The sequence below is a fragment of the Rattus rattus genome, chromosome 12 (assembly GCF_011064425.1).
Source record: "Rattus rattus isolate New Zealand chromosome 12, Rrattus_CSIRO_v1, whole genome shotgun sequence".
Taxonomy (NCBI): Eukaryota; Metazoa; Chordata; class Mammalia; order Rodentia; family Muridae; genus Rattus; species Rattus rattus.
This window is the reverse complement of record NC_046165.1, coordinates 47,888,785-47,914,289: the sequence shown is the minus strand read 5'-3', so window position 1 is coordinate 47,914,289 and position 25,505 is coordinate 47,888,785. Positions and strand designations below refer to the sequence as shown.

The 25,505-nt window shown below is 47.0% G+C and overlaps 1 protein-coding gene across 2 annotated transcripts in view; it reads left to right on the top strand.

Annotated features, from left to right (window-relative positions):
• Tsc22d1 (TSC22 domain family member 1) overlaps window positions 1–18,835 on the top strand; it is a 101,246-nt gene extending 82,411 nt beyond the window's left edge. The window contains exons 1-3 of one of the 2 annotated variants that reach the window (XM_032917665.1): window positions 15,571–15,902; window positions 16,311–16,359; window positions 17,521–18,835. In XM_032917665.1, the coding sequence (XP_032773556.1) occupies window positions 15,778–15,902; window positions 16,311–16,359; window positions 17,521–17,778 (432 nt within the window). In that variant the 5' untranslated portion in view covers window positions 15,571–15,777 and the 3' untranslated portion in view covers window positions 17,779–18,835. Of the gene's footprint in view, window positions 1–15,570; window positions 15,903–16,310; window positions 16,360–17,520 lie in introns of those variants that run through there. The other variant, XM_032917663.1, reaches the window with a different exon arrangement.
• Window positions 18,836–25,505: the final 6,670 nt, after the last annotated feature.

Sequence of the window (25,505 nt, the reverse complement as noted above, 5' to 3'; positions counted from 1 at the left end):
CTCGGCTTCACACCAGGAAATCACCTGGGAAGCCAACCCTGTGCCAGGAAATTGGGATCTGAGGGTCAGGTTTGAGCGTCTGTGTTTTATAAGTGCTTCCTGCTTGATTGTAAAGTTCAGCCATGGTTGAGAGCCACCGAGTCAGCCTTATCCCTTCATTAGGCAGAAGTTGTGTCTGTGTTAGTGACTAGAATCTCCTCGTCTGCCAAGATCATCTGCATGGGTAAGGAGAGAGCTCATGACCAAGGCTTTGAGGTAAGGGGAAAGGTCACTTACCCTGCTTGGTTCAGGGAGACGCTCCCTGCCTCCCTGTCTTCCTGCTGTAATCTGGCGGATGTGCTGTTCCCACATTGGGTGAAGCTCTTTATCGTTTACTGTTCACACTAAAAATAAGGCAACGGAGGCACAAAATGGAGCAGAGACCAAGCCCTCAGAAGAGCTCGTAACCGGAGCACCGGGCAGATACAAAGCTGTAGCAGCTCAGTCTAGTGGCGAGCGGGCGAGCGAGCTCCCAGATGGTAGATATAAAACTGCACAAAGAGTAGAATGACGACCCTACTCTGGCTTGGGCTGCGAAGGAAAGCCTGTGTCAGGGTTCCTAAAACACTTGGCACTTCCAGCCCCTACTCTGGAGAGAGGTTTATGTGGTCCTAGGTATATTACATTCATATAAAATTTCTGAAATCCTCTAATCAAAAGCCACACATCAAAATGGCTGTTGTTAAGATGCCATCTCGAGAGGAAACGATTTCCCCGTGATGGGATTCAGTTGATTGATTGACTTTGCACTGACCCAGCTCCAAGACCAAGTGTGTAAGGGCTTTAGTGGACGGCTCAGCCACGCCCACTTCTAACTCAGAGCCTGGTACAGCCATCCACAGGCCTGCAGCTCAGCTGGGCTGCTCTTCTGCAGTGCTGCTTGGACGGCAGAGTAAATGACCGAGTGTTGCTTTACAGATTAATTTAGATGAAGGAGACGAAAACATAGCTTAGGGATCTCCCCCTCTCTCCCCCCCTCCTCTCTTTCTCCCCTCCCCCCTCCTCCCCTTCCCCACACAAACACACTAGAGTCTCACTGTGTAGCTCAGGCGGACTTCAACTTTTGGCCTGTTAGCGGCCCCTCCTGTTAGCGGCCCTCCTGTTAGCGGCCCTCCTGTTTCAGCCTCCTGAATACTGAGTTAAAGGTGCATGCCACCATGTCTGGTTAAGTGATCTCTGATTAAATTTTTAAATGTTCGAGTTCTTATTAAGTGCCTCTAAAATGTTGGTTAAAAGTATGCATTAGCTTGGCAGCATTTTACTTCCTCAGATCAACAGGTGTTCCTAGTTTCTCAGAAGACTCACCAGCTTACCCTGTCTCCTCTTCCCCTTCTTGTTTTCCTCTTTAGATTTTGGGGGTTGTGTGTATGGGGTGTGTATTCGCACACGTGTGTGTGTGTGTGTGTGTGTGTGTGTGTGTGTGTGTGTGTGTGTATGTTCGAGGTGGACTCTGTAGATCTGTCTGCATAGTGAGCCCTTCAGTTGATCTATGTATTTGGTATTGCATGAGGTTCTCTTTAATGCTGTGTAAAACTGTGGTTCTGCAGTCACGTAGGTTAAAATGTTTATGAATTCCCGTTAATGGTCTCTGGTTGAAAGCTTTTTAGGATAAGTCTATTTCACTCCTCAAAGGCGCCAGGGATTAATGCTGTGCCAGTCACAAACGTTTGTGGACTTAGCATTGTGTAGATGTTTGCACGTAAATAGTGCACGGGGAGGAAAGCCTCCCTGAGCTTTATTCTGGGCAGATGGTCTATTATCTTTCTGAGAACAAACACCCACACTAGTACAGGAGAACCTTGAAGGACAGCTCCCTTCAGGAGAGGGCACAGAGTCCGTGTAGCCTTGACAGAAGCCAAGAGATCTACAGCATAGTCTAGGACGTTAGCCAAGCGTGAGGGAAGAAAGCGAGGGTGTTGAGCTATAAAATAAAAAACACGAAGACTCGGCCTTGAGCTACTGTGGAAGCCAACCTCAGACTTCCGCTTCACTCAACTCCAAAGTCAGCTGGACACTTTGGTAATGATCCCGTGTTTAGAAAGGGGTAACACACTGTAAAAAGGTGGGTGTTCTAGTTGATAAAAAACGGGAGGTGGTGGTAATTTATAATAATTTTGTGGCCTAGCAAGCGCAAGGCCCTGGGTTCAGTCCCCAGCTCCGAAAAAAAGAAAAAAAAAAAGAAAATGTAATAATTTTGTGTATTAGGCACTCTCAAGCAACTTTCTACTTTCAAAACTATGTAGAGAAATGTGTAGGTCTCTTAAATAGCCCCAATCACTGCTGAAGCCAGGTAACTCAGAGCGTGATCACAGCTGAAATTCCTATAGGGAACTCAGGTTCTTATGTCATTTCTTCTAATTGTCAGAGCAAAATTACAAAATATGATATCCCTGTTTTACACAAGAAGAAATGATCTGGGGGAATTTAAATTGGGGTCTAACTCCAGAGCCCCAAATCTGACTGTACACAAGGCTGTGTTTTAAAAGCAATCAGTATTTTCCAGCCAGGCAGTAGTGCAGCAGGTAGAGAACTTGTGCCAAACCTGACAGACAGCGTACACTTGGTCAAGAGAACCGTAGGGTGGAAGGCAGACCCACACTTAGAAATTGCTCTTTGATCTCCACACATGTGCTGCGACATTTGAGATGCACACAAGTGTGAGTGTGCATGCATGTGTGGCACACACACACACACACACACACACACACACACACACACACACACAGAGAGAGAGAGAGAGAGAGAGAGAGAGAGAGAGAGAAGAGAGAGAGAGAGAGAGAGAGAGAGAGAGAGAGAGAGAGAGAGAGAGAGAGAGATTAAATGGGAGTTAGCATGCGTCGCTCTGGCTTGCCTCCCAGGGCAGTGCAGAATTGTGCTGTTAGGAGACCATGAGTCAGGTCTGTCATCCTCCCTGTGAGAAATGAGAGGATCGGATTTGATGGGTACAGTGACTCAGAAGTAACCGGACTTCACTGGGTTGCTTGGAAAATAAAAACAAACCCTAGATTTTTTTTTCTATTTTGCTATAAATAGACATTGAAAGTTAGTTTTTCCAAGTCTATCCAATATTATAAAATAATCTAAAAGTGCCAATAGGCTTGTCTCTCGGGTCTGTGTGAGACAGATGTGATTATAACAGGTGTCTCTTTTATTAAAATTGAAAGCTTGGTGGAGTGCGTGGCTGCCTTCTTCGATTAACTTGGGTTTCACTGGCGAATTCTCTGGCTGTGTTTCGTGTCTCACCTGTAGCCGAAGGCTCTGGAAACTAGAGATGCCTGAAACTACTCGGCTACCATTAGGATGAAGAAAATCATGTTCTGGCGATGTCTGGTCTTCATGTAGAAAGTTATTTCTCTGATTAAGGAAAAGGCTGTTTCCGATTGATTTCTTAGTCACTGCCATCTACATGTCAGTCACTCTAATGGTCTTTCCAGTTCTGCTTTTCAGTCATTGTTCCTAATGACGCTGCAGCACTTGCCCACAACAGACTCCCCACCCACCCCATGTGTATGTGTGCAGGGTGGGGGTTGGGGCGGGGTCAGGGGGGGGTCAGGGGTGGGGATGGGGGGGGTGGGGGTGGGGGGCCAGGGGTCGGGGGTCGGGGTGTATAGACCATGGGTAATGCACAAGGCATGTGTTCCCTTCTGCCTCTTCCAAGGGAGGTGTCTGATCTCTCACTGGCTTCTCAGTACTTTTTTTCTTGCATTCACTGTACAACATTAAAACAAGGAGACCAGCCAGTGTTAGGATTCTGAATCATACTTTTTTGATATAGAAGCTAAGACTTGCAGAAGCATGAAATGTCTGTCCTTGTGAAACACAGCTGTGGACTGAGGTAGCTCCTGGTGGCTCGGTGCAGCTGCCGCTTGCACTGTTGGGTTTCCCGCGTCTGAAATCCACAGCAGATGAGAAACATCCATTGTTCATGCTATGTCAGTAGGCCGCACTCTGTATCTGTAGCTGTAGAAACTTGCATGGATTATTTTATGATGCCTAACCTTTGCCCGGTCCTTTTCTTCTGACGCCTCTTTGCAGATGTCAGCTTGTCTAATTAGCTGTTCTCTTTGTCCTCCCCATCTCATTCTGTTCTGGTCTGAGGTGTGCCCTGTTTCTCATTAGTCCTGTCACTGTTCACGGTGTCACCGCTGAGGCCAGCTCCTCCCCTGCTGACCACTCTTGTCCTGTCCTGTTGAATCTGTGTATTCTTTTGAGACTTCGAGAAACCTCGTGAGCGTCCCACCCTGCATTCTCGTCCTCGGGGGTCCCTGTCAGTGAAGTCTGCTTGTATTAGAGGCTGTCGGCTGCTGCAGTGTGAGTGACTCTGCTCCAGGCCCTCTCACCTGTCCCTTGTACTTCCTGGAGTAAGCATGGGGCTCGGCGATGGCCGTCAGCCATCTTCTGGCTCACCCATGGTCTTTGATTTGATGACACAACCCTCGTCTTGGAAAGCTGACAGAATTGATATCTTTACCATATTCCTTCTGTCTCTATGAAGTTAAAACTGCATTCTTTTTGACTTTAGTAGTGTGTAGGTAGAAACAGATGTATGTGTTCAGTCCAGCTCCTTAAACGTGAATTCCTGATAAGAGTCACCTGACTTCATGAGATTAAACCAAGACTCAAACAAGAGCTGCCCTCATGTCTCTGGTGCAGAAACTTGAGGCAGCTAGTTCTACAGTGGGAAACATGACTTATGTGTACTTCTGGACAGGAAAACGTTCCTTGGGAGCTGAGAAGTATCCCCAAGTGATTGTTGAAGAAGCTAGCCTAGGCCGTGAGGAGGTCTGTAATACCCACTGCTGTCAAGTGCGCATGGGTCCTTACGTACAGTGTGATGTCAGCCGCACAGTCCCACTACTCAGAAGGCAGTCCTCGGAATATGCCAATCAAAGAGCAGGGGAAAGCATTGAAACCATGCTGGCTACTGCAGCTTCTCGTGATGCTTCTTCATACCGTCAAGGCTTTGTCCTGGGCTCCCTGAGTATCAGAGGCGTACGTCCTTGGCTGTTCTGTGTGAAAAGCTCTTCTGAGGTAGACTCATTCCTTTCCAGGACTGCTCCCAAACTCACTTCTCAAGGACTTCTCCCTGTCCTCTCTGACCTTGCTCATCTCGGCTCCACAGTTTGTCCCCTCTGTGCTTTTACACTGTGTGTGTGTCTCTCTCATACACACTCCACACACTCACCTACACACTCAAACATACATTAATGCACACTCACACACTCTCAGTCTCATACACTCTCACACCCAAATACTCTCACACACCCACACTCTCACGCTCACGCTCTTACACACATACATGCACACATACAGATTCACACACCTGCATACTCACACAATAATACACACACACACACACACACACACACACACACACACACACACACACACACACCTGTTGGCCAGGCTTACTTTTCAACCCCTGTGCAATGTGAGTCCCACCACCAGAGTTCTGCCTGTTTTGCTCCTATTGAGTTGTGAGTGAGTCTCGCCCACCCTTCCCCACAGAGGAGAACCATCTGGAGCCTGGACCCTGAGCTGGGCTTTGGTTGGCTCAAGCACTTCCCTCGTCTCCTCAGCAGGTTGTGCCAGCTAAGCTGCAGGAGGCAAGGACAGGCCAGAGTCTGACCATGGTCTCTGAGACATTCTGTGAGTGTCTGCCTGGACTGAGGGCATTGGTACCATGCACTGGCTGCAGGGTACTCTTTAGTGGGCTCTCGCAGGACACAGTTGGTGACTTCCTGAGGAACACTCGGGCCACTTGGCATTGTTAATTTGAATTGTCCCTTTCTTACTGCCCTCCACTGACAGGTCATGTTTGTCAGTTTGGTCTCATTCAAGAGGCCACTCTCCTATTCTAGGACCTTGAAAGCAATGGCTTTCACCACCTATCTTCTGTTGTGTCCACCAGTCCCACAGGAAGCTCAGGTGTCTGCCGCATGGCTGCCCTGATGACCTGTGCCCCAGCTTCGAGGTCCCTTTCCCATGCACAGCCCTGAGGTGATTTCAGCCAGTCCTGTGGATATTTTTGCTGTCTCTCAACTTCAGACATTTTTCTTAGGCCCACTCTCTCGAGTTCCAGACCACTTTTCCACTGGCTGCTGGGTCCAGCCAGTCGCCATCCTTCCCCAAAACCAGCTGTAGCATCTTGACTGGTTAATGACTTCACCCTCCATGCATTCCCAGGACCTGGAAAGTAGAAGGTCACCCTACCTGCCCTGGCCATCACCTCTGTCTCCCTCCTGAATGGTCCCCCTCCCTTCCAGCGTGGCCCCATCCCGAGTGGCCTCCCTGTGTCATTCCTACTTTCTCTCCTGGAATCTCGTACATCTGATGTGACCTTCCTAAATAAAGCACACGCCCCATTTGATCCTCAGGTACCAGGAATCCCAGTCTCCTTTCAACCCTTTCCCATTTGCTACTTCTCTGCACCTCTGCGCCCTACCCCTGGCAATGCCTCATGACCTGGGCATTCATCTGGTCATTTCCTTCTCACAAATGTTCTCCCCACTTGTACCATGTACATGCCTTTTTTTTCCAAGGTCCAGAGGGAATCTTGTGCTCTCAGAAACGGCCCTTAGCTTCTTTCTCTGGACCGGCATCCTGTGTATCCTGTTCTATCAGACAGTATGCCCTCCCCTGCCTCTCCTCCCTTCACCCCTCCCCAGTCACTGAAAGCAGGGACTCTGACTCATTTGTCTCTGTAACTTGAGTTCTTGGCCTTTCATAGATCTCGTTAAGTAAGGATGGATTGATGAATGAGTGAGTGCCCAAAGAGAATTTTTAAATTTTTTTTAGTTTGTATACTTCTGGTCAAAATGTATTGTATTAGTCCTTTAAAAATGTTAGCAATTTTTATTTTTAAAAGTATTTTGTGTGTGTGCATGTGATATGTGAGTGAGGGTACATGTGTGAAAGTCAGGACAGCCGTGTGGACTCGGTTCCTTCCTTTGGCGCTCACATGACTGGAGCGTGCATTGTGCAGTGTCACGTGCCTTGACTGCAGAGTCACCCACACTGGCAACAAGTTTAAGTGACCTACATCTCACTCTTCATCGGCCAACGCCCACCCCATTATTTATTCTCTCTGTCTTCTTGTCCCCTTTCCCTTATTGAATTGTCACTAGTAGAGGATATAGCAAGGTTAGAATTGTATATAGGTGATGTGTATGTATATAATAGAGAGGATGCTGCTGTGTTGGCAGGACCCATAGGAATACTGGGATACTCAAGACTTATCACGGGACACACTGCTAATGCCACCCTTCCTTCCTGACACAGGCCTTAGACATACAGCCTGCCTAATTTATAAGGTGTCATTCCCTCTGGGCCACTTGAACTCCCTCAGGCCTTTCTCACAGCTCCTCGGGGCTCTCAGAAGAAGGCCCCATGATGTCACCATTTAACATCTGTCTTGAGCGGGTCTGCACTGTAATGTGCCGGCCTGGAGCCTGTGGTAAGCCTTCACTGAGAGGACTGGTCCCAGTGCCTGATGAGCGCCTGCACAGACTGCCGAGCTCGCTGCCTCTGAGACTGACTGGCGTCTCTGATCAGTCTGCCCTGCATCCTAGCAGAGGGCTGGGAGGGTCAGTCTCCACTCCAGACTAGACTTAGACACCCTGCACCAGACTGCAGGCTCTGTGCCACATTGGACTATGGTGTGGGTTTCCAGTTTACCTGTAAAGAGGGTGGATTAGATGGCTATGAAGGTTCTGCAGAGCTGGTCCTTCCCCTTCTCCCCTCCTTACCATCCCTGGTCGATATCATTGCTTTAGAACTCTGTACAGGGCTCTGGGATGTCTCGCTATAGCTCTAATACATAATATATTGATCAGTGGTTTCTGTGCCCATCCTCCAATTGTGTGGGTAAATCCTGGACACATCGTGTCTTAAGGCTATCAAATAAAATGGCCCCCAAAGCTTGTGTCCCCTCTAAAATTCTGACTAATCATAGAGTTAGAGGAAATGCTGCCGGGTGGAGCTCTACAACCGGCATCCAGGAGGGGCCGTCATACGGATGTGTGTCCGTTGTCAGAGCAGAAGAGCTGGCCAGACTTGGCTACCTTTGCAGTGTGCGCACTTACCTGAGCCCATGCTGTGCTAGGCGCTCCTAGTTCTGGAGGCTGTGACCCACCCTCCGGCTTATCCTCGCCTTTATAAATAAAACTGTTCAGCTAAGTTTGTCCATTTTAAGGTCACCAAGAGACCAACAGTCATGGCCCCTGCTGATTCTGTGTCCCCATCTCGTCTCTGCTGCTTCCCACTGCTACCTCAGGAATTTGCCATGAAATCCTGGGTTGAGGCAACTTATTGTTAAGGTGCAAGGAGCTCAAATCACCTATCCCCATGGCTGCATGGACGTAAAGGAGAAATACTGCTCATCTTTGATAGGAGATGCGTGTGAAGTCCTTGAAATAGAACCATAATCAGGACAACTTTTCACTTCAGATGTTTCTTACAGAATGTCATTTAGCTTCTAAATCTGGGGTGCCATTTTTGTCTCTGCTCCTGATTTTCATAATCTACCACCATTTAGCAGAAGTGGTATTTATGAAGAAATTTGGCTCAGAATGATTATTCTCTTGGAGATGTACAAACAAGTTCACCATTTGGTTCATGTTGCCAAGAGGCTTGAGGGGAGCCCTGACTGCAGAGGCCCTTGAATGGGGTCTTCTCACCACTTTCTTCCTTGCCTCAAAACTCAGGTGGCTGTGGCGGTGTCCTCTGTCCCTGCTGCTTGGTCTTTCCCAGGAGATCTCAGACATGGCGCTGCGTGTTTTGCAGCCTTTTGTATTTAATGGCTTCTTCCACTTGCTGTGTTAAATCTGAGATCCATTCACAGTGTTAGTTTATTTCTCATTACTGCTGAGTGATAGACCCCATTAGACTAGCTGCTGGGACGTGGCTGTCTGTCGTGTGATTGTGTGACATTATGGTGCTTATGCTAAAGTCACTGTGAATGTGCACATACAGATTGGAATTCATAACTTGAGCAGGGATTGCTGGCCCTGATGTAAAGTGTGTGTCTGACTGTTCAGAAGCAATCGTGCGTTATACATTCCCACTGCCAACAATGAATGGTCTCTTGCACCCCACATCCCAACCGTTGGTGCTGCTGTTTTCACTCAGACTGGAAGGTTTGATTTTTAACAGTGCTGTATGTATACAGGTATATTGTAGAGTAGCAGCACCTCATAGCTCTGGTTTGCATTATTGATGATTGATTCTGCTTAGTATTTCTTCACATTTATATATACATATATATATTATATTGTATACTATAATACAGTATATATAATATACTATATTATACATTTATAACAATTGTATTATATATAATATATTATTTTATATAAATTATATCAGTATACTTTTATATACATAAATAAAACCTTAGCTCATTTCCTTTATTGGCTATGGTTCATTCCTAGCACCTGTTACTATTAACTTGCTTCCAATATTCTTATAACATTAACTTAGACAATTTCAATAGCAGTCCAGTTGCCAACTTTTTTTCCCTTCTTGGATTTTGGTTTTAGGGTCTTATCTAAATTGGAATTCCCTGATCTACAGAGTAAATGATTTCTCCTGGGTTTTCTTACAGAAGAGATCTAGTTCAGGATTTTCCATCTACTCTATGATCTGTTTGTGGTTAATGTTTCAAATGTGTGCGGAATAGTTTTAGGTGGGTTTTTTTTTTTCTTCTTTTTTTCTGCTATTTAATTTTGACTTTATCCAGTTGGCCCAGGACCAAGGAGCATTTATTGAAAAGTTACCAGTTCTTCACAGAATTCTTACATTGGTGTGGAAAATCAACTTGCCATTAGGTGTTGACCTAGATCTTTCTTTTGTAACCATAAATGTATTTCTGGAACTGTTTCCTGCCTGTGATTGTTTCCAAGGAGCAAGCCAGCTGGAGACTGCTGTCCCCCTGTGTGTGAGAGTCTCTGTGCTGCTGTCCCCCTGTGTGTGGGAGCCGCTGTCTTGGTGACCGCACTTCGTCCTGACCTGGCAGGGTCGCCTTGCCTTGGGGTTTGTGAACAGCCCTAGCTTCAGTGGTTGTTGTAACCTTGTTTGGGGAGCCGCTGTTATTTCCTACAGTAGTTCTCCTCCGCGACCTGTTTCCTAGGGTCCATCACTGAAACTGCCCCGTACACCGGTCCCCTGCTGTGGCCGGTGCTCTCCCTCCACTCTTTTTTTATCCTAATCCTTGTTTTCTGTGACTCACTTGGAATAGAGTCTGTTCACGCAGCACTCACACTGCTGCCCTGTCTGCTGCTGCCACCCTGTCTAATATACCGTTCTTCTCAAATGCAGTTTTCATTTTAACTGATTCTGGATTTTCTTCTTTTTTTTTTTTACACCTGCCTTTAATATCCTAATTCCTTTGCCTACCTTTGACCATGTAAAGCACGGTTAGCTGTCTCTGATTTAATATCCTTGTCTTTGGGTGCTATTGCCTTGGGTCACATGCAGGTCGTTTTCGTTGATTTTTCTTGTATTGTGAGTCCTGACTTCCTGCTTGTGTATCTGCCACTTTTAAACAAATGGCGGTTGTAGGGAGTGACTTGTGTTTCAAGGCTGTTTTCAGACCGTGTTTCTTGGCTTCTGTAGCCCTCACCAGCTAAGACCCTCACTGACTTCTGACTGCTCTTTGGCTATGGCTGTCTCAAAGCTTGGGTAGTTTCTATAGAAGCTTGATAGTGGCGGTCTTTGGTATGCTTGTGTTTGCATTCTTCCCTTTTAAAGATGTTGTTTTTAAATCCAGGTATTCCATGTACATACTCAACAATTAGTATTTCCCCCTCCCACCCCTTATCTGTTTCTCAAGGGCAACTACGTTTAATGTTTCTTTGTCGCCATATTTCTCTGACATTTCTTTTTTCTTTTTGATTTTTCAATTTTGAGCATTGTGATTAAGTTGTGATAAATATAGATGCAGTTTAGCTCTTTTAAGCTATCACACACTACAGATATCCTTCCTACCACCCTCTCAGTAAATTTCATGGTTTTGGCTTTGGTTTTTAATCTCTAAAATGATGCCCACATAGACTGGGGGAGGTGTGTGCTACCTTTCAGTCTGTAGACTGATTCCAGCAGGACTGTCACCTACCTCCATTGCAGCAGCTGCCTAGGCCCTGCAAGTCTGGCTTATTCTCCCTACTCTTGCTCCTGGAGTCTCCTCCACCATTCGGCCACCCCAGCACCAAGCAGCTGCCGTGTGAGCCTTCCAGGCAGCCTCTCTGGGCTGGCAGTCACCTTTCCCAGGGTCTGACCTCTGGCTCTGGCTGTGGTGTCCCTGCCCACTGTTTCTCTTGATTTCAGTCTCCAGCATGTTGTACAAAATATCTAAATGTTATTATTCTAACTTTGCACCGAAGAGATAATTTGGCCAAGAGAGAACTCGAGTGAGTGTGGCCTTTTCCTTCAGAACTGTGAAGACCTTGTCTCTATGGTCTTCTAGCGGCTGTACAGCTGCTGCTGCTGTCCTGTCCTGTCCTGTCCTGTCCTGTCCTGTCCTGTCCTGTCCTGTCCTGTCCTGTCCTGTCCTGTTTGCGACTTGCCCTTTCCATCTGTGTGCTTTGGATCTGCCTCTCCATCCGTGTGTTCTTGCGTTTCGTGATGGTGCACTTTGATGATTCCTTTGGTTTTTGTTTTACTGTTGTAGGTGTTCGGCCATCTCCGTTCACCCGAGACTCCTGCTTTAGATGACCGTCTGGTAATTTCCTTCTCGCTGCAGGTGTCTTTGGGTCACATCCTGTTTGCACCTTGGCTTTCCAGCGTCTTTTCCTCCTGTCCATGTTCTTTTTATTGGGGAGGCTTTGCAACCTTTTCTTCTAACCAAAGGGAGGCTGCATGCAACCCCTTGCTCACCTCTCGATGGCGTTCATCTGCCTCTGGCGGTGTACAGAGGAGCCATCGCTAAACCGTTGTCCGTTGTGTATCTGTGAAGCTTTACTGTATTTCTGTATATCGTGATACTGCTTTAGACTGACAGGTAAAGTTGTGCGTGGTGACTTTTTTTTTTTTATGAACGAGTATTTCTTATTTACATTTTGAATGTTATTCCCTTTCCCAGTTTCCGGGCCAACATCCCCCTAACCCTCCCCCTCTCCCCTTCTTTATGGGTGTTCCCCTCCTCACCCTCCCCCCCTTACCGCCCTCCCCCCCACACACTGGGGGTTCAATCTTGGCAGGACCAAGGGCTTCCCCTTCCACTGGTGATCTTACTAGGCTATTCATTGCTAGCGTGGTGACTTTTAGCCGTTTTTGCTTATTTCTGTGTTCATGGAAATGCATGCGGGCTAGTTTTAACGTGGCTTGCTAACAAATGCACAACTTCCCATGCTCTGGGTTGTCAGGAGAGGGCTCTGCATCCACCCTTCAGAGGGTGCAGTCGAATCCCCACTCACTGAAGCTGCTGTGCTAGTCAGTGGGTCACTTGACTTCCTCTTCCTCTCTGGGATTGTATCCTCTGAGCAGAGTCCCTTCACGCACCTCTTCTTCATCCATCACCGTCGATGACCTTGGTAACCACTGTTCTGCCCTCTACTTCAGTGAGATCAACTTCTTTAGATGTGAGACCATGTGGGATTTGCCTTTGACTCTCTGGACTCTGTGGTTCCATCCATGTGGTAGCCATAAGATTTTATGTTTAATGGCTTAGTAGTATTTTTGTCTCTGTTCCCGTCTCTAGTTCTGACTCTGTGCTTATCATCACATCTTCCTTGGCCATAAAATCTGTGGTTTTGTTAAACTCAGTATTCTACTTCTGCTTCCTAGGAACCTGGGAAAGTGAGGTGGCCGGGGGAGGGGCCCAGACAAGAGCAGTTTTACCAGGTGCGTCTCTTGCCTGCTTCCTTGACAGTCCCTGTAGGTTCACAGGGAGTCTAGATGGGGAAAGAGACTGCACTGTGTATGTGGATCTCTGCCTAGGCAGTGTGGGCTAAGCCCAGCCTTTGCCCCTCGCAGACCCTGCCTGTTCGCCGCCCCTTCATTCCCCACCTTTGATACCAAGAGCTGTTGAAGTAGAACCCGTTGAAAGGCTCACAAGCAGACCACAATAGCAAATCAAATGTCTGTAGCTTTTCCTGTGTGTGTGTGGAGACCCAATGAAGCTGACTTTTATGGCCCACGCCTTTGGGAGTCTCTCCTGAAGGGCTGTTGCATTTCTTTACGATCTCAGCGGCCCTCTCGTGGTCTCCGACATGGCACCTGCCTCACAGATACTTGTCTGTAAATTGAAAACGCTGTAAGGGAAATTCTCGGACACTCTAGCCCATCGGTTATAGCCCAAGGAGGTCTCCTCTATTTCCATTGCCTTGGCTTTCAAGCTGTATATTCCCCCTTTCTTATAAAAGCCAGCTTTAAGGGCGTCCAGCACATTGGAGTAAGAGGCTCCCTTGTCTCCGTATCCTTCGGTCCAGCCAGTTCTCCAGTAGGGATGTCGATTAGACAGACTGGTTGTCCATATTTGCTTCTGTTGCTAATACAGCGGTTGTCATTCAGTTAAAGATGATGGAGAACAGAACCGATTTAGCCCTTTTACTTATGTTCAAGAACAACATGAATAAAATCATGTGATCTTTTAAAATTCCAGCTGGGATCGTAACCTCGTTTCTTCACAAGGCCTGAGTGGGTTTTGTTTCCATGTCTAGCTTGTTTACCATTGCAGCATACCTTTCTGTGATGTTCTTTCCTCTGGGGTTGCTGTCCAGTTAAAAAAAGATAGACGGATAGTTATAATATTGACTTTAAAAGTGCAGGAACTGTAAGGAACCTAACTCCACTTAGCGTTCACAGACATAGGAACTGCATCCGTTTCATGAGTTATTAGAATTGTTCAGTCTGTGTTCCCCTCGCTGAAAGTGTCGCCGTCTTCAAACAAGACACATCGTAAACTACCAATATACTGACGTTTTTATTCAGAAGCAAAGCCTAACACGAAACACAGTAAACGGAATATTGTTTTGAGGCAACACCCATTTTTAACACAGAAGAAAGTTGCTCTCCTCTTTCTGTGCTGTATTCAATGTCTTTGGTGTTTAACTGAATTATGGCTTCTGAAACCAAATGCCCCCTCTAGCCTTGTGTCAACTTCAAAGATTGCCTGAGACTCTAATGGCAATTTAGGAAAGGATGTTCCTTGAAGGAGAAGCCTCATCTTGAGGGAGAAAGTAGTTCACTCTTCACATGGGTGTAGAGTGAGTATTTATGAACCATAGTCAAATTTGAGTTTGGAGTTATTTATTTGAATACCGCTTGCCTATGGAGAGGTCCCACGCTGTTGGGATTCCTTTTCTGTTTTTTTAGTCTTTGGCCACCAGAGGGCAGTATTGTAGAGGTTAAATTTTCCTCAGCCATACTGCAAACCGTATGTAACATGTAATAATCAAACTTCTGGTCTTGGTTTTATAGTATGTTAAAGTATAATCTTCCTTGAAGCATCTTCACAGATATTTAAATTATTAGAGGTAACTTTGCCCCGGGTTAAGCTATCTTACACCCTTATCTAAGGACCATGATTTGATGTCATTAATCTGCTGACTGACCGTTTGGTGAGGTGTAGTGACTGGCCTGCAGCATCTCTTGACTGGTGAACCTTTTTAACCGCCATCAGATTCTCTCCACATTTTTACTGGTTCTGGCCACACTGCAAGTGAGCAAAGGCTACATATAAGGAATTGTATGCTCTTTTGGAAAACGTCCTTGATGGTCTTTCAGTCCCTCCGATTTAAGAAGACTGAAAATTGCGTCTTGGCGGAATTGCGATCTCAGTTCAAAAACCCTCGGCCTTAGGGATGAGCTGAAAATAGATCTGTTTGGGGTTGAACCTGTAGATTGACTTTTCTAGCTATAAATGGAAGAAGACATAATTACTGGTGCAGTTAGGGTAATGAGATTTTAAGGCTTACAACTCTGGGGCCATTTGAGGAAGGTCCCCTGCATTTTGTAGAGATTCCTTTGACTCTTATTTGCCTAGCAGAGAAAAATACAATATTGTTTTCTGCACATAACCGATAAACTTTATGTGGAGCTATCTCTCACCCCCCCCAAGACCAACTGTAATATTTCTATTAATTTCATTAGTATGAAAAAAGAATTCATGCAGCAGGACTATTATCCTTGCACATAACACAGCCCCCGTAGCCTCCTGTTAGTGCTTCTTGTAAGAACCCAGTAATTGAAATCGAGACGCTGGCGTTCCAGAGTCTTAGTGGTGGGACTGGGCATGCCCAGTAGCTCGGCTGGATCTGGTTGCAAAGAGCAAGCTTGTCGGGTTCAGCGCCGCCGCGGGGCCTTGGCGGCTTTGGAGACGGGGTCTGACTCCCTTAGATGTAAGCGTGCGGGCACCGGGTGCTTTCAGGGACCCTGACGCAAGCCTCGGAGGAGTTGGCGCCCAACCCCCTCTGTCCCCTCCCCTCCCCGCCGCCGCGGGCACCAGGAGGGACCGCAGCCCGGAGCGCGGGGCGGGCCTATGGCGCGGCCAATCGGCGTGGCGCCTCCCCGCCTATATGTGGCGCTGGGGCCGGGCGGCCTCCTCTAGAGGAGTGGAGCCGGCAGCCGAGTCGGACTGAGCTGCTGCAGACGCCAGGCCACTCCAGCCAGCACTGCCGTTTTCACGCCCCGGGCTGCAGACAGCTAGGAGGCTTTATCTAGTTTGAACCAGGCTGCTGGAGCTCGCTCCTTCCCTCTCTTTTTTTCCACGAGGCTGTTTTTTTATTTGGCTGCAATTGCATGAAATCCCAATGGTGTAGACCAGTGGCGATGGATCTAGGAGTTTACCAACTGAGACATTTTTCAATTTCTTTCTTGTCGTCTTTGCTGGGAACTGAAAACGCTTCCGTGAGACTTGACAATAGGTAAATGTCAGCTGGGATAGTTGGTTTAGATTGACTCGGAGTAAATTGACTTGCGGTAATGCAGGTATAAGATAGCCATGCGAATTCCTTTGTCCATGCCTAGGGTTACTGTGGCATAGATGTTGCTTTTTGAAATGGCCAGAAGAGCCTTATTTTCGTAGATCTGGCTCGAGAACAGGCTTTCTTCCATTATGTAATTTAGTCCTTTGTGGCTCCCTAAAATAGGAAAATGCCTGGATAGTCGAGAGTGGCTGGTATTTTCTGGAGTATGATGCATTTTTGTAGCGTTAAAGAATGCTCAAAATGTGATGCTAGTAACGCCATTCGAATTCAGAGATCTGTCCTTATCCTGGATGTTAAAGATCGATTCCATTTATCGATGATCTCTTTTTTTATTCTCTCTTCCAGCTCTGGTGCAAGTGTGGTAGCTATCGACAACAAAATAGAGCAAGCTATGGTATGTACTGATTTAAAATTACTTGTACTCAATGTGGGCACAGCACAAAAACCAAGATGTCTTGGGAAGGGACTAGTGCATCCCTTAGCCAGTTGGTGCTGGTTGCTCTCCATAACAGTCCGAAATGCCAGCGCTAGCTCGCTCTCTCGTGCCGTGCGGTGCCGTGCCGCCGTAGAGAGAAGCCACGTACCTCCAGGTATCCCCAGGACTGCCACAGAAGGAGAAGGGCCCCAGGTTCTGAGCCAGGCCCTGCCCTGGACCCATTTCACTTAATGTCGGGATAAGAAGGCAGTGGCCCAGCCTCCTCCTTGCTCGTCTTGGGAGCACCTTCAGCACTGTGGCTTTACTAGGAACCCTGAGATTTTTCTGGGGAGCTGGGAAGGAGGGTGTCCCCACCGAGGGGAGCTGGGGAAGGCGTCTCTAGACCAGACCAGAACCTCTCCCGTGCTGCTGAAGCCCCACAAAGGAGGGGAATGAGAGAAAAGTTTTATCTTTCTCGGCCTGCGCCTGGATTTCTCCTATTTTTTATTTCCGCCTTGGTCGTTCTTTGTTATTGGAGCAGCGCCTGTGGCTCTTCTCACGGGATTCTCTGCCCACTGTTGCTAGGCAAACTCTGAACCTTTAATTCAGAGCTATAAATAACTCGGGCTCCCATTGGCTACGACGTCTGCCCAGGTTTCTGTGATGTCAGCTTAATCATGGGGGGCGGGGGGAGTAGAGGTGGAGGGAAGAAAATGCGGCAACACGCTGCTGTAGGAACTGGCTGCAGCCGGTGCCGAGGGAGGGAGGGAGGGTGGGAGGAGACGCTCCTGCGCCGGGAGGGCCTGGGGGCGGGGAAGCGGCCACTGGGCCTCGGGCCTTGATGAGAACACTGGGCCTGAACGGAGCCCCGGTGTGGTTTGCCATCTTGAATTGGAAGCTGGACTGTAGACATCATTGGTTAATGCCTGCAAAGAAAGTCTAGAGACTTTTGGAGAGCTTGATCACGTATACATTAAACTTGAGTATTCCGAGGTTGTGATAATGGGCAGATTTCCACAAGTGTGCTCTTTGGAGGTAGAATGCATAATTGGCTAGGGAGAGCTAAGAAAGGCCTTCAGAAAAGCCAGAGTGAGTCCAGGACCTAGTAAGCCTAAACGTTTCTTTCCCTCTTGTTTTCAGGATCTGGTGAAAAGCCATTTGATGTATGCAGTTAGAGAGGAGGTGGAGGTTCTGAAGGAGCAGATCAAAGAACTAATAGAGAAAAACTCCCAACTGGAGCAGGAGAACAATCTGTTGAAGACACTGGCCAGTCCGGAGCAGCTCGCCCAGTTTCAGGCCCAGCTGCAGACTGGCTCCCCTCCGGCCACCACGCAGCCACAGGGGACCACACAGCCCCCTGCACAGCCAGCGTCCCAGGGCTCAGGATCAACCGCATAGCCTGCTATGCCCCAACAGAACTGGCTGCTGCCGTCTGAACTGAACAGACCGAAGAGATGTGCTAGTGAGAAGCCGCCTCCAGTCACCCATTTCATTGCTGTCTGCGAAAGAGACGTGAGACTCACACATGCTGTTCTCGCTTTCTCCCCAGTATTAAGCACTCATATGCTTTTGGCTTGAAGAAATATACTAGTTGAGTGAATTAAAGGTTAAACAGAGAGTGAGCATGGATGTACCCTGTGCAACGTGGCAGATGTCTGAGGAATGGTTTGATTGACGCTGAGGAGGAGCTCTGTGCCTTTTCAACCCTCCCCAGCCGCCCACCCTGCTCCCAAGCTCTGGGGCTCGCCTGCATGGGGCTCAGAAGGTGGGCTGCTCCTGGATTTTGTGCTCTCCTCTCCTTCCCTTCAAAGAATTTGAGAGGCCAGAAATGAGACTGCAAGGGGGGGATGCAGTCCTTTTACAAAACCGACAACTGTCACCAAAGCTTATAAAACAGGACAGTACTGTCCCTCTTTTCTGAAACATCAGAAGACACAAAACTGTTAGTGACACAACGGTGACAGGTAGCTGGGACCTAGGCTATCGTATTATGAAGGTTGTTTTGCTTGTTGTATATTTGTGTATGTAGTGTAACGAATTTGTACAATAGAGGACCGTAACTACTGTTAGGTTGTACAGATTGAAATTTAGATGTTCCATTGGCTGTCTGAAAAAGGTGTGGATTGTCCTTTCTAGAGAGATCTACTTAAAAACTGCTTCGTGACAAAAACCACACCTGAAGAAATTTTAAGAATTTGGCACAGTTAGTCACTTTGTGTCACCCGGAATCTAGCTGCTGAGTCTTGCAAAGTAAACCCCCTGTTGACTGATGTCAGTTGAGCTGGTGAATAAATAGATGGAGAAACGTCAGTCAGTCGCTGAGGAAGTGGATTTCCCAGTAGGGGTTTCTGCATCTCACCTGTATAGTCCTGCGCATGTTCCCCACACAGAACCCACTGTATTTACCTGTTCTACTTGTCACCTTTCAATAAAGCATATCAAATGTTGATACATACGTGTTTCCACATGGCACCATTAATACAATTGTCATTTCCACAGCTGCTCCTCATAAAGTCAACAGCAGTTTGCCTGGTAAAGTCTCGGAGTGAACACCAGTGGTTTGCCTCAAGAAGGGAGAGGGGACATTGCTTTGCTTGGGGGAGGGGGAGGCGCTCGTTCTCTTGTGACTGTCACCTCACCCCTCTGGACTGATAAGAGATAGTATCTTCAACTTCCCCTGCTTAAAACTGGAAAGGTTTATGTAGAGTATTCATGTGTAGCTACTGAACTGAGAGAATGAGCCTGCCTCACGTGTACTCCCAGTCAGGATCTAAGGAAGAAGTGGCAGGTTCATTTCCACATTGACAGCTCTGTTATGGGACAGATCATCTGTTCTACAGCGGAATAATTGGCCCATGAAGTAGTTGTGTTTCTAGAAACTCTTCTGAGGGTCGAAGGAATATATTGGTCTTGAGCTAGGTAGGACCTGGCACTTGAGTCCCTTCTGGATGCTGTGTAAACGCGGTGGAGCCTGAAGGACTAAGGAGAGAGAACAGGATGGGCTTAGCTTTGTCGTCTGCCCCAGGTCCTCAGCAACAGCCCTGGGACCCAATGGGAGCTGGGTCCGTCCTGCGCATCCTCAATCCTCAGACTTCCCTAAGTCCTGGATCCCTCAGTTCTTAGTATAGAGCTGGGGGGAGGTGGGAGGGACAGGGCTCGCATCAGGGCCCACTGGGAAGAGTGGCCGCCAGCGGGTGAGGTTTATTAGGGGGAGGGGTAAAGCCGTGTACCGTAAGCCGATGACAGTTGTCACAAACATAACTGGAGAGCAGCAAGCTCTTGACAATGTCTGTCATCCTCAGAGCCACATAACTGACCTGATGATGCCTAGATGGTAATTACGCATCTCTTAAAAAGAAAACTAGCAGGGTTGGGGATTTAGCTCAGTGGTAGAGCACTTGCCTAGCGAGCGCAAGGCCCTGGGTTCGGTCCCCAGCTCCGGAAAAAAAAAAAAAAAAAAAAAAACTTACATTTTTCATGTAATTGTGGAGAATTTGAAGTCTCCATCCTTGATGAATCAAATAGACATTATTTCTACTAATAGGAAAAGACCCACAAAATTGTGGTGTCTTGATACATGAAATAGTAATGAATTATTAAAATCAAGATATGTTTTTGTGGCCTTTTTCCTCACCTTCGTAATTCAGAACAGTTTACTGGCTGCTATTTGAACATAATCTTAAGTTGATTTTTAAGCACCTCTTAACTGCTGGCTTCCAAACCTAACTAGGCCTCCTTGGCCTGTGGGTCACAGTGGAGTTGATGGTGTCACACTTCACGAGCCACAGAGCAGGAATGACTTCTAAAGCGGGAGGAGATCTAGTGTGAGCGCTGGGTGTTCATGAATCACCAGCAGGACAGACCCTCAGCCCAGTGCCTGTGAGATGATGGAGGAATCACGTGATTCTAGCGATGCCTGCTTTCTGTTTGGAATTAACGATTGTTCAGATCTCAGGAGCTGTGCTTTTGGTGTCTGCATACAGAGTGATGAATGCAGCATGCCAGAAGTCAGGTTTATATTTGCTGGAGAAACGTATAAAAGTTAATTATAACCATAATTAGAAATGAAAATGATTTCCATAAAGGCACTGCTGTCCCTCAGGCTGTGTGAAATACAAGACGAAGCCTTGCACAGTGATGGCCTTCAGACGTCCATCTCAGATCCATTCGGACGGTAATAACCACAGTAAGATCAGAAACCTGCAGAAAATGAAATTTCCTCCCAGAGAAAATAGCCTGAAAATGGAGCGCCAACTGCTCCCCAACAGAAGCGGGGAGCAGATTGTGTGGTGAGGCTCCTGCTCGGTGTGTGGGAGAAAGAATAGCTGATGGTGCCCGAGTGCTGTGGAAACTGGCTACTCCATCTTTGGACCAGACAGGAACTCTGCAGACCCACCAACCCATTCAGGAAATCATAACTTGTCTGAACTTCAGCTCAAGTTAGAAAAGCCTTTCTAGTGGAGACTGGGGGCACAGGGTCTTAAACACTGTGTCACTATGTTAGCTTCTTCAGAGATTATCAACAAGTATCTTCAACCTGCCAAAGATACTATAGTAGCAATCTCTGTACATGTGTATATACATATATATATATATATATATATATACACACACACATGTATATACATATATATGTGTATAGATAGATAGATAGATAGATAGATAGATAGATAGACAGACAGACAGACCCCTGGGGACAGTAAGGGGAGTGATGGGTAGACATCTGTAAGAGCTCTAGGTAATGGCTGTGGAGATGCGTGCCTGTAGTTCCAACTGAAGCAAGAAGATCTTGAGTTCAAGGTCATCTGGTGCTATAGAACATGACACTTCTCAAAATTTAAAAACAGTTATTGTTAAATGGGAAGCCATTACTCTTGATAGGATGGTCCTATCCCCACCTTCTCTAACCAACCCAGGGACTAAGATTGTGTTTGTGCATGTGTGTGCTACAAGTTTTTGTCACAATTTCTCTGAATTTCCAGGGACAACATATATTTCAATGAAGATGCTCTCCATTGTTTCATAAGGGCTTTCCTTAAGCACTTTCTTAAGAAGCAGGACTGCTGTGGTGACCTGCTGTGGCAAACAGCCACACTGTTTGGCCAGGGTCTTCCCAGAAGGTAGCACTTATTGGACCGCCCAGCGCAAACTGGGACAAGATGGTTGTCTTAGATCCATTGTCTTCTCCTTTCTTGTGCCTGCCTTGGAGTTAGGTTTCCTTACAGGTGAGTGAGCACTGAAGGGTTTGAATTCTGCCAAATTGGCCTAGAAGAAAATAATTTTCAATGATCCTCTGAATTTCTACCCATCTGCAAATGAAAGACCTAGTGACCATGAAATGAGGCCCTTGCCATCCTGGGTACAGAATGGTCAAAGCAGAATGCCTTCCCCATCTGTCCTGAATCAGGAAGCACAGCCCTAGAAGCAAGCATGGGTTACCACAGAGCATTTTAGAATCTTCTGCTTGTGTAGTGTCTTAGTCAGGGTTTCTATTCCTGCACAAACATCATGGCCAAAAAGCAAGTTGGGGAGGAAAGGGTTTATTCAGCATACACTTTCCACATTGCTGTTTCATCACCAAAGGAAATCAGGACTGGAACTCAAGCAGGTCAGGAAGCAGGAGCTGATGCAGAGGCCATGGAGGGATGTTTCTTACTGGCTTGCTTCCCCTGGCTTGCTCAGCTTGCTTTCTTTTTTTTTTTAGAAAAAAAAATTTTTTTTTTTCAGAGCTGGGGACCGAACCCAGGGCCTTGCGCGCTCTACCACTGAGCTAAATCCCCAACCCCTCAGCTTGCTTTCTTATAGAACCCAGGACCACCAGACCAGGGACGGCACCACCCACAATGGGCTGGGTCCTCCCCCTTTGATCACTAATTGAGAAAATGTCTTACAGCTGGATTTCATGAAGGCCTTCCACAATGAGGCTCCTTTTTCTGTGATAACTCCAGCTTGTGTCAAGTTGACACACAAAACTAGCCAGTACAGGTAGCTAATGTGGAAATGAGTATCCCAAAGTCCATGGCTTCTGACATACACCCTAAACTATGTTGCACTGCTAGTGGGAGGGCCATGCGGGTGGGCGACTGTTGGGAGCCTGAGATCTGTACTACAAAGTGGCAAATTCATTTCTGTAGAACTCTGGTCTGTGGTGACTCCCAGGGTGTGCCTTTTAGATCTGTGCTTCTCAACCTGCGGGTAGCGATCCTCACAAGGGTTGTATATTACAAATACTGCATATCAGACGTTTACATTATGATTCATAACTAGCAAAATTATGGTTATGAAGTAGCAACTAGGTAATTTCATGGTTGGAGATCACCACAACATGAACTGTGCTCAAGTGTCAGACCATTAGGAAAGTTGAGAATCAGTTTTAGATGATGTTCTTCGGATGGTTCCTATTACCCTGGTGGTAGAGAAGAGGAAGCAATAAAATGAAAACCGGGCATGTGCAGAAGTCCCTTGCTGACCCAGTGTGCTGACAAAGGGATAAAGGAGATGCCGACTAGTTTTCCCAGGGGGGTTCATTGTCAAGGAAGACAAGCCAATCCAGACTTGTCACAGCAAAACCTTTCAACAACCCTCAGGCTTCGGGACTCTGCAGGAGCTGGGAGTGTGTTATGGTCTGTCTGAATAGCTCTTTAGGTCCTGAGAAGCTTGGTCTCCTAAATACCATTCTACATCTGGGGAACCTGAGCAAGGAAACTAGTGGTAGAGACCTGGAACTTCAGAGAACAAAGTGCCAGAGATGTCTTTCCACAGAGAAGGACCAGGAACCAGTCTACCAGTCATGTTTAACCTGGCACCTAAGGGCTGCTGTTAATTGGCCTAACCCAATATTGTAAACTTACTTAACTATAAAACTCTTCCTGCCTGCCCCCCGACTTCCCCCCCCCCACCGTGTATAAGAGAGACAGACAAACCAGGTCTCATATACCCGGACAGGCCTCAGACTTACTAAGTAGATAAAGATGGCCTTGAACAGTTGACCATTCTGCCTCTGCTGCCGAGTGCTGAGATTATAGGCAAGCACCACCACACCCAGTCAATACAGTGCTGAGGATCAATCCCAGGGTTCCTTGCATGCTAGGCAAGCACTCTACCAACTGAGCTATGTGCCCGACCCTTAAAATCTTGAGTTTGACTTGGAAGAAACTAAAATAACACACGGGAAGAGTGATCTTCAGCATCGTTATCAAAACACTTGCCTCCCTCTGTGGTGGGGATGAACTGTTTTTCTAATAGTTTAGAAAAATATTATGCAGCGAGAATTGGCTGGCTAAAGTCATGATGTGTAATTCAGTTTTCCAAATACCACTGGTGGGGCATCAGCTGCAATCAGATGTCACCCTGTTGGTCCTTGGGTCATCTCAAGATCGGTGGCCAGATCTGGCTTTCAGACATGCTTTCATTAAAGTGAATTTGTGGCATTCATCCTGTCTTGAGTCTAATTCCCTCTGACAGGCCCCAGCCCCCGCCAAGTCAGGAGTACTGTTCCCTTGGACCAGGCCCGACAATTCAGCCACAACAGCCTCCACCATCAGTCATTATTGCACGCCACTCATTCCCGTACCTGCTGCAGATAGACATCTGAAATTGTGTTCTAAAGTCAGATCATAACAGCTCAATCTTTTTTATTAAAAAAATAAATAATTAATCTGAGGTGGGGTGTATACCATTCCTACATGTGGTGGTCGGAGCACAACCGTGGGGGTGGTTCTCTCCTGCTGTGTTGGACTGGAGCTTGTTACTCAGGTCATTAGGGTTGGCAGCGAGGGCCTTTGCCTAACCGAGGCTTCTCATCAGCCCTAATAACAGCTCCTTAAAATTTTTATGTAATGGTTTATATGATTTGACCTCTTAAAGAAGAAGAAAGACGTAGATCCTGTTGCCATGACTATCAAGGTTTTGGTTTGCTTGCTGCATTGGTCTAAGCAATTGGAGATGGGCACGGTTGGACACTTGCCTTTATAGATCTGGAATGGCTAAACCAGGGCCCAGGAAAAGGAAAGTGGAGTCCATTCCTTATTGCATATAGTATGCCCTTACTGTGTGCTAAGCATTTTCAGGATATTATTCTTCACACCAGAAGAGAGAAGTCACTTGTCACTGTGTCAATTATAAGGACACAATATAGATGACACAAATCACATTTGTCCTGTACCAAAATCTGGAGCTCTTAGCCACTTTTCAGTAACTTCCCCCAAATACGCAGCTACATTTGCCAAGTAGAGGGTCTGTAGTTATTCCAGAGCTGGCATTCTATCCACTCCTTTCGTTTATCCCATGAAGAGAGGTCGTGTGGAAGCAGTTTGGGGCTAGCATGGAAATCCATTTCTTCCAACAAATAGTAATATGGAGGATCCTGCCTCAAGCTCTTATGAGGCTGTTAACTCACGTGGCCAGCAGGAGCCGTGGAAATGTCCTCTAAGGCACCAAGGGGGAGGGGAAATAGATGCAAGAGTAGAAGATCCACAGACAATCATCAAACCCAATTAAATGTCCTTTATAAGAGTTGCCTTGGTCATGGTGTCTGTTCACAGCAATGGAAACCCTAACTAAGACAGCATGGATGCACCTGGCCCTGGGTTCCCATCAGAATGAACTCCAGCCATAAAATTCAGAAGCTTGTCATTGTGTGCCCCTCATCCAAATCCTTCACCTCATCATCCCCCTTTTCCCTCATTTCTGTGGGCGTCATTAGGTAGATCTACAATAGACAAAAGACAACCGGGCTGAGCTGTGAGTCTATGGGACTCACTACATTCCCTCAGTAGAGTCTGAAGCCCCATTTCCACGCTGGATATGACTCTTCTCTCTGAACTGGTTTCAGTTGGGCTGACTGTGGCTTGCAAACTTCAGGGTCCTCTGTGAATCGGGCTACCTTCTCTGCTCTCCGAGGAATAGGTGGTAGCAAATATTTTGGGATAACATGGGGCTCAGAACAAGTGTAGTCCAGTAGGAGAAGACTTTTGATGGAACCCAGTTCTGAGGGGGCAGAAGGAGGGACCAGCAAAGGACACTAAGGAAGGGTTTTCATCTGTAAGAGAGACAAGCCAGACAAGTCCAGGAGAAGCATGTGGCAAGCACGGGAGTGAACATGAGAGATCAATGGGAAGTGTCCT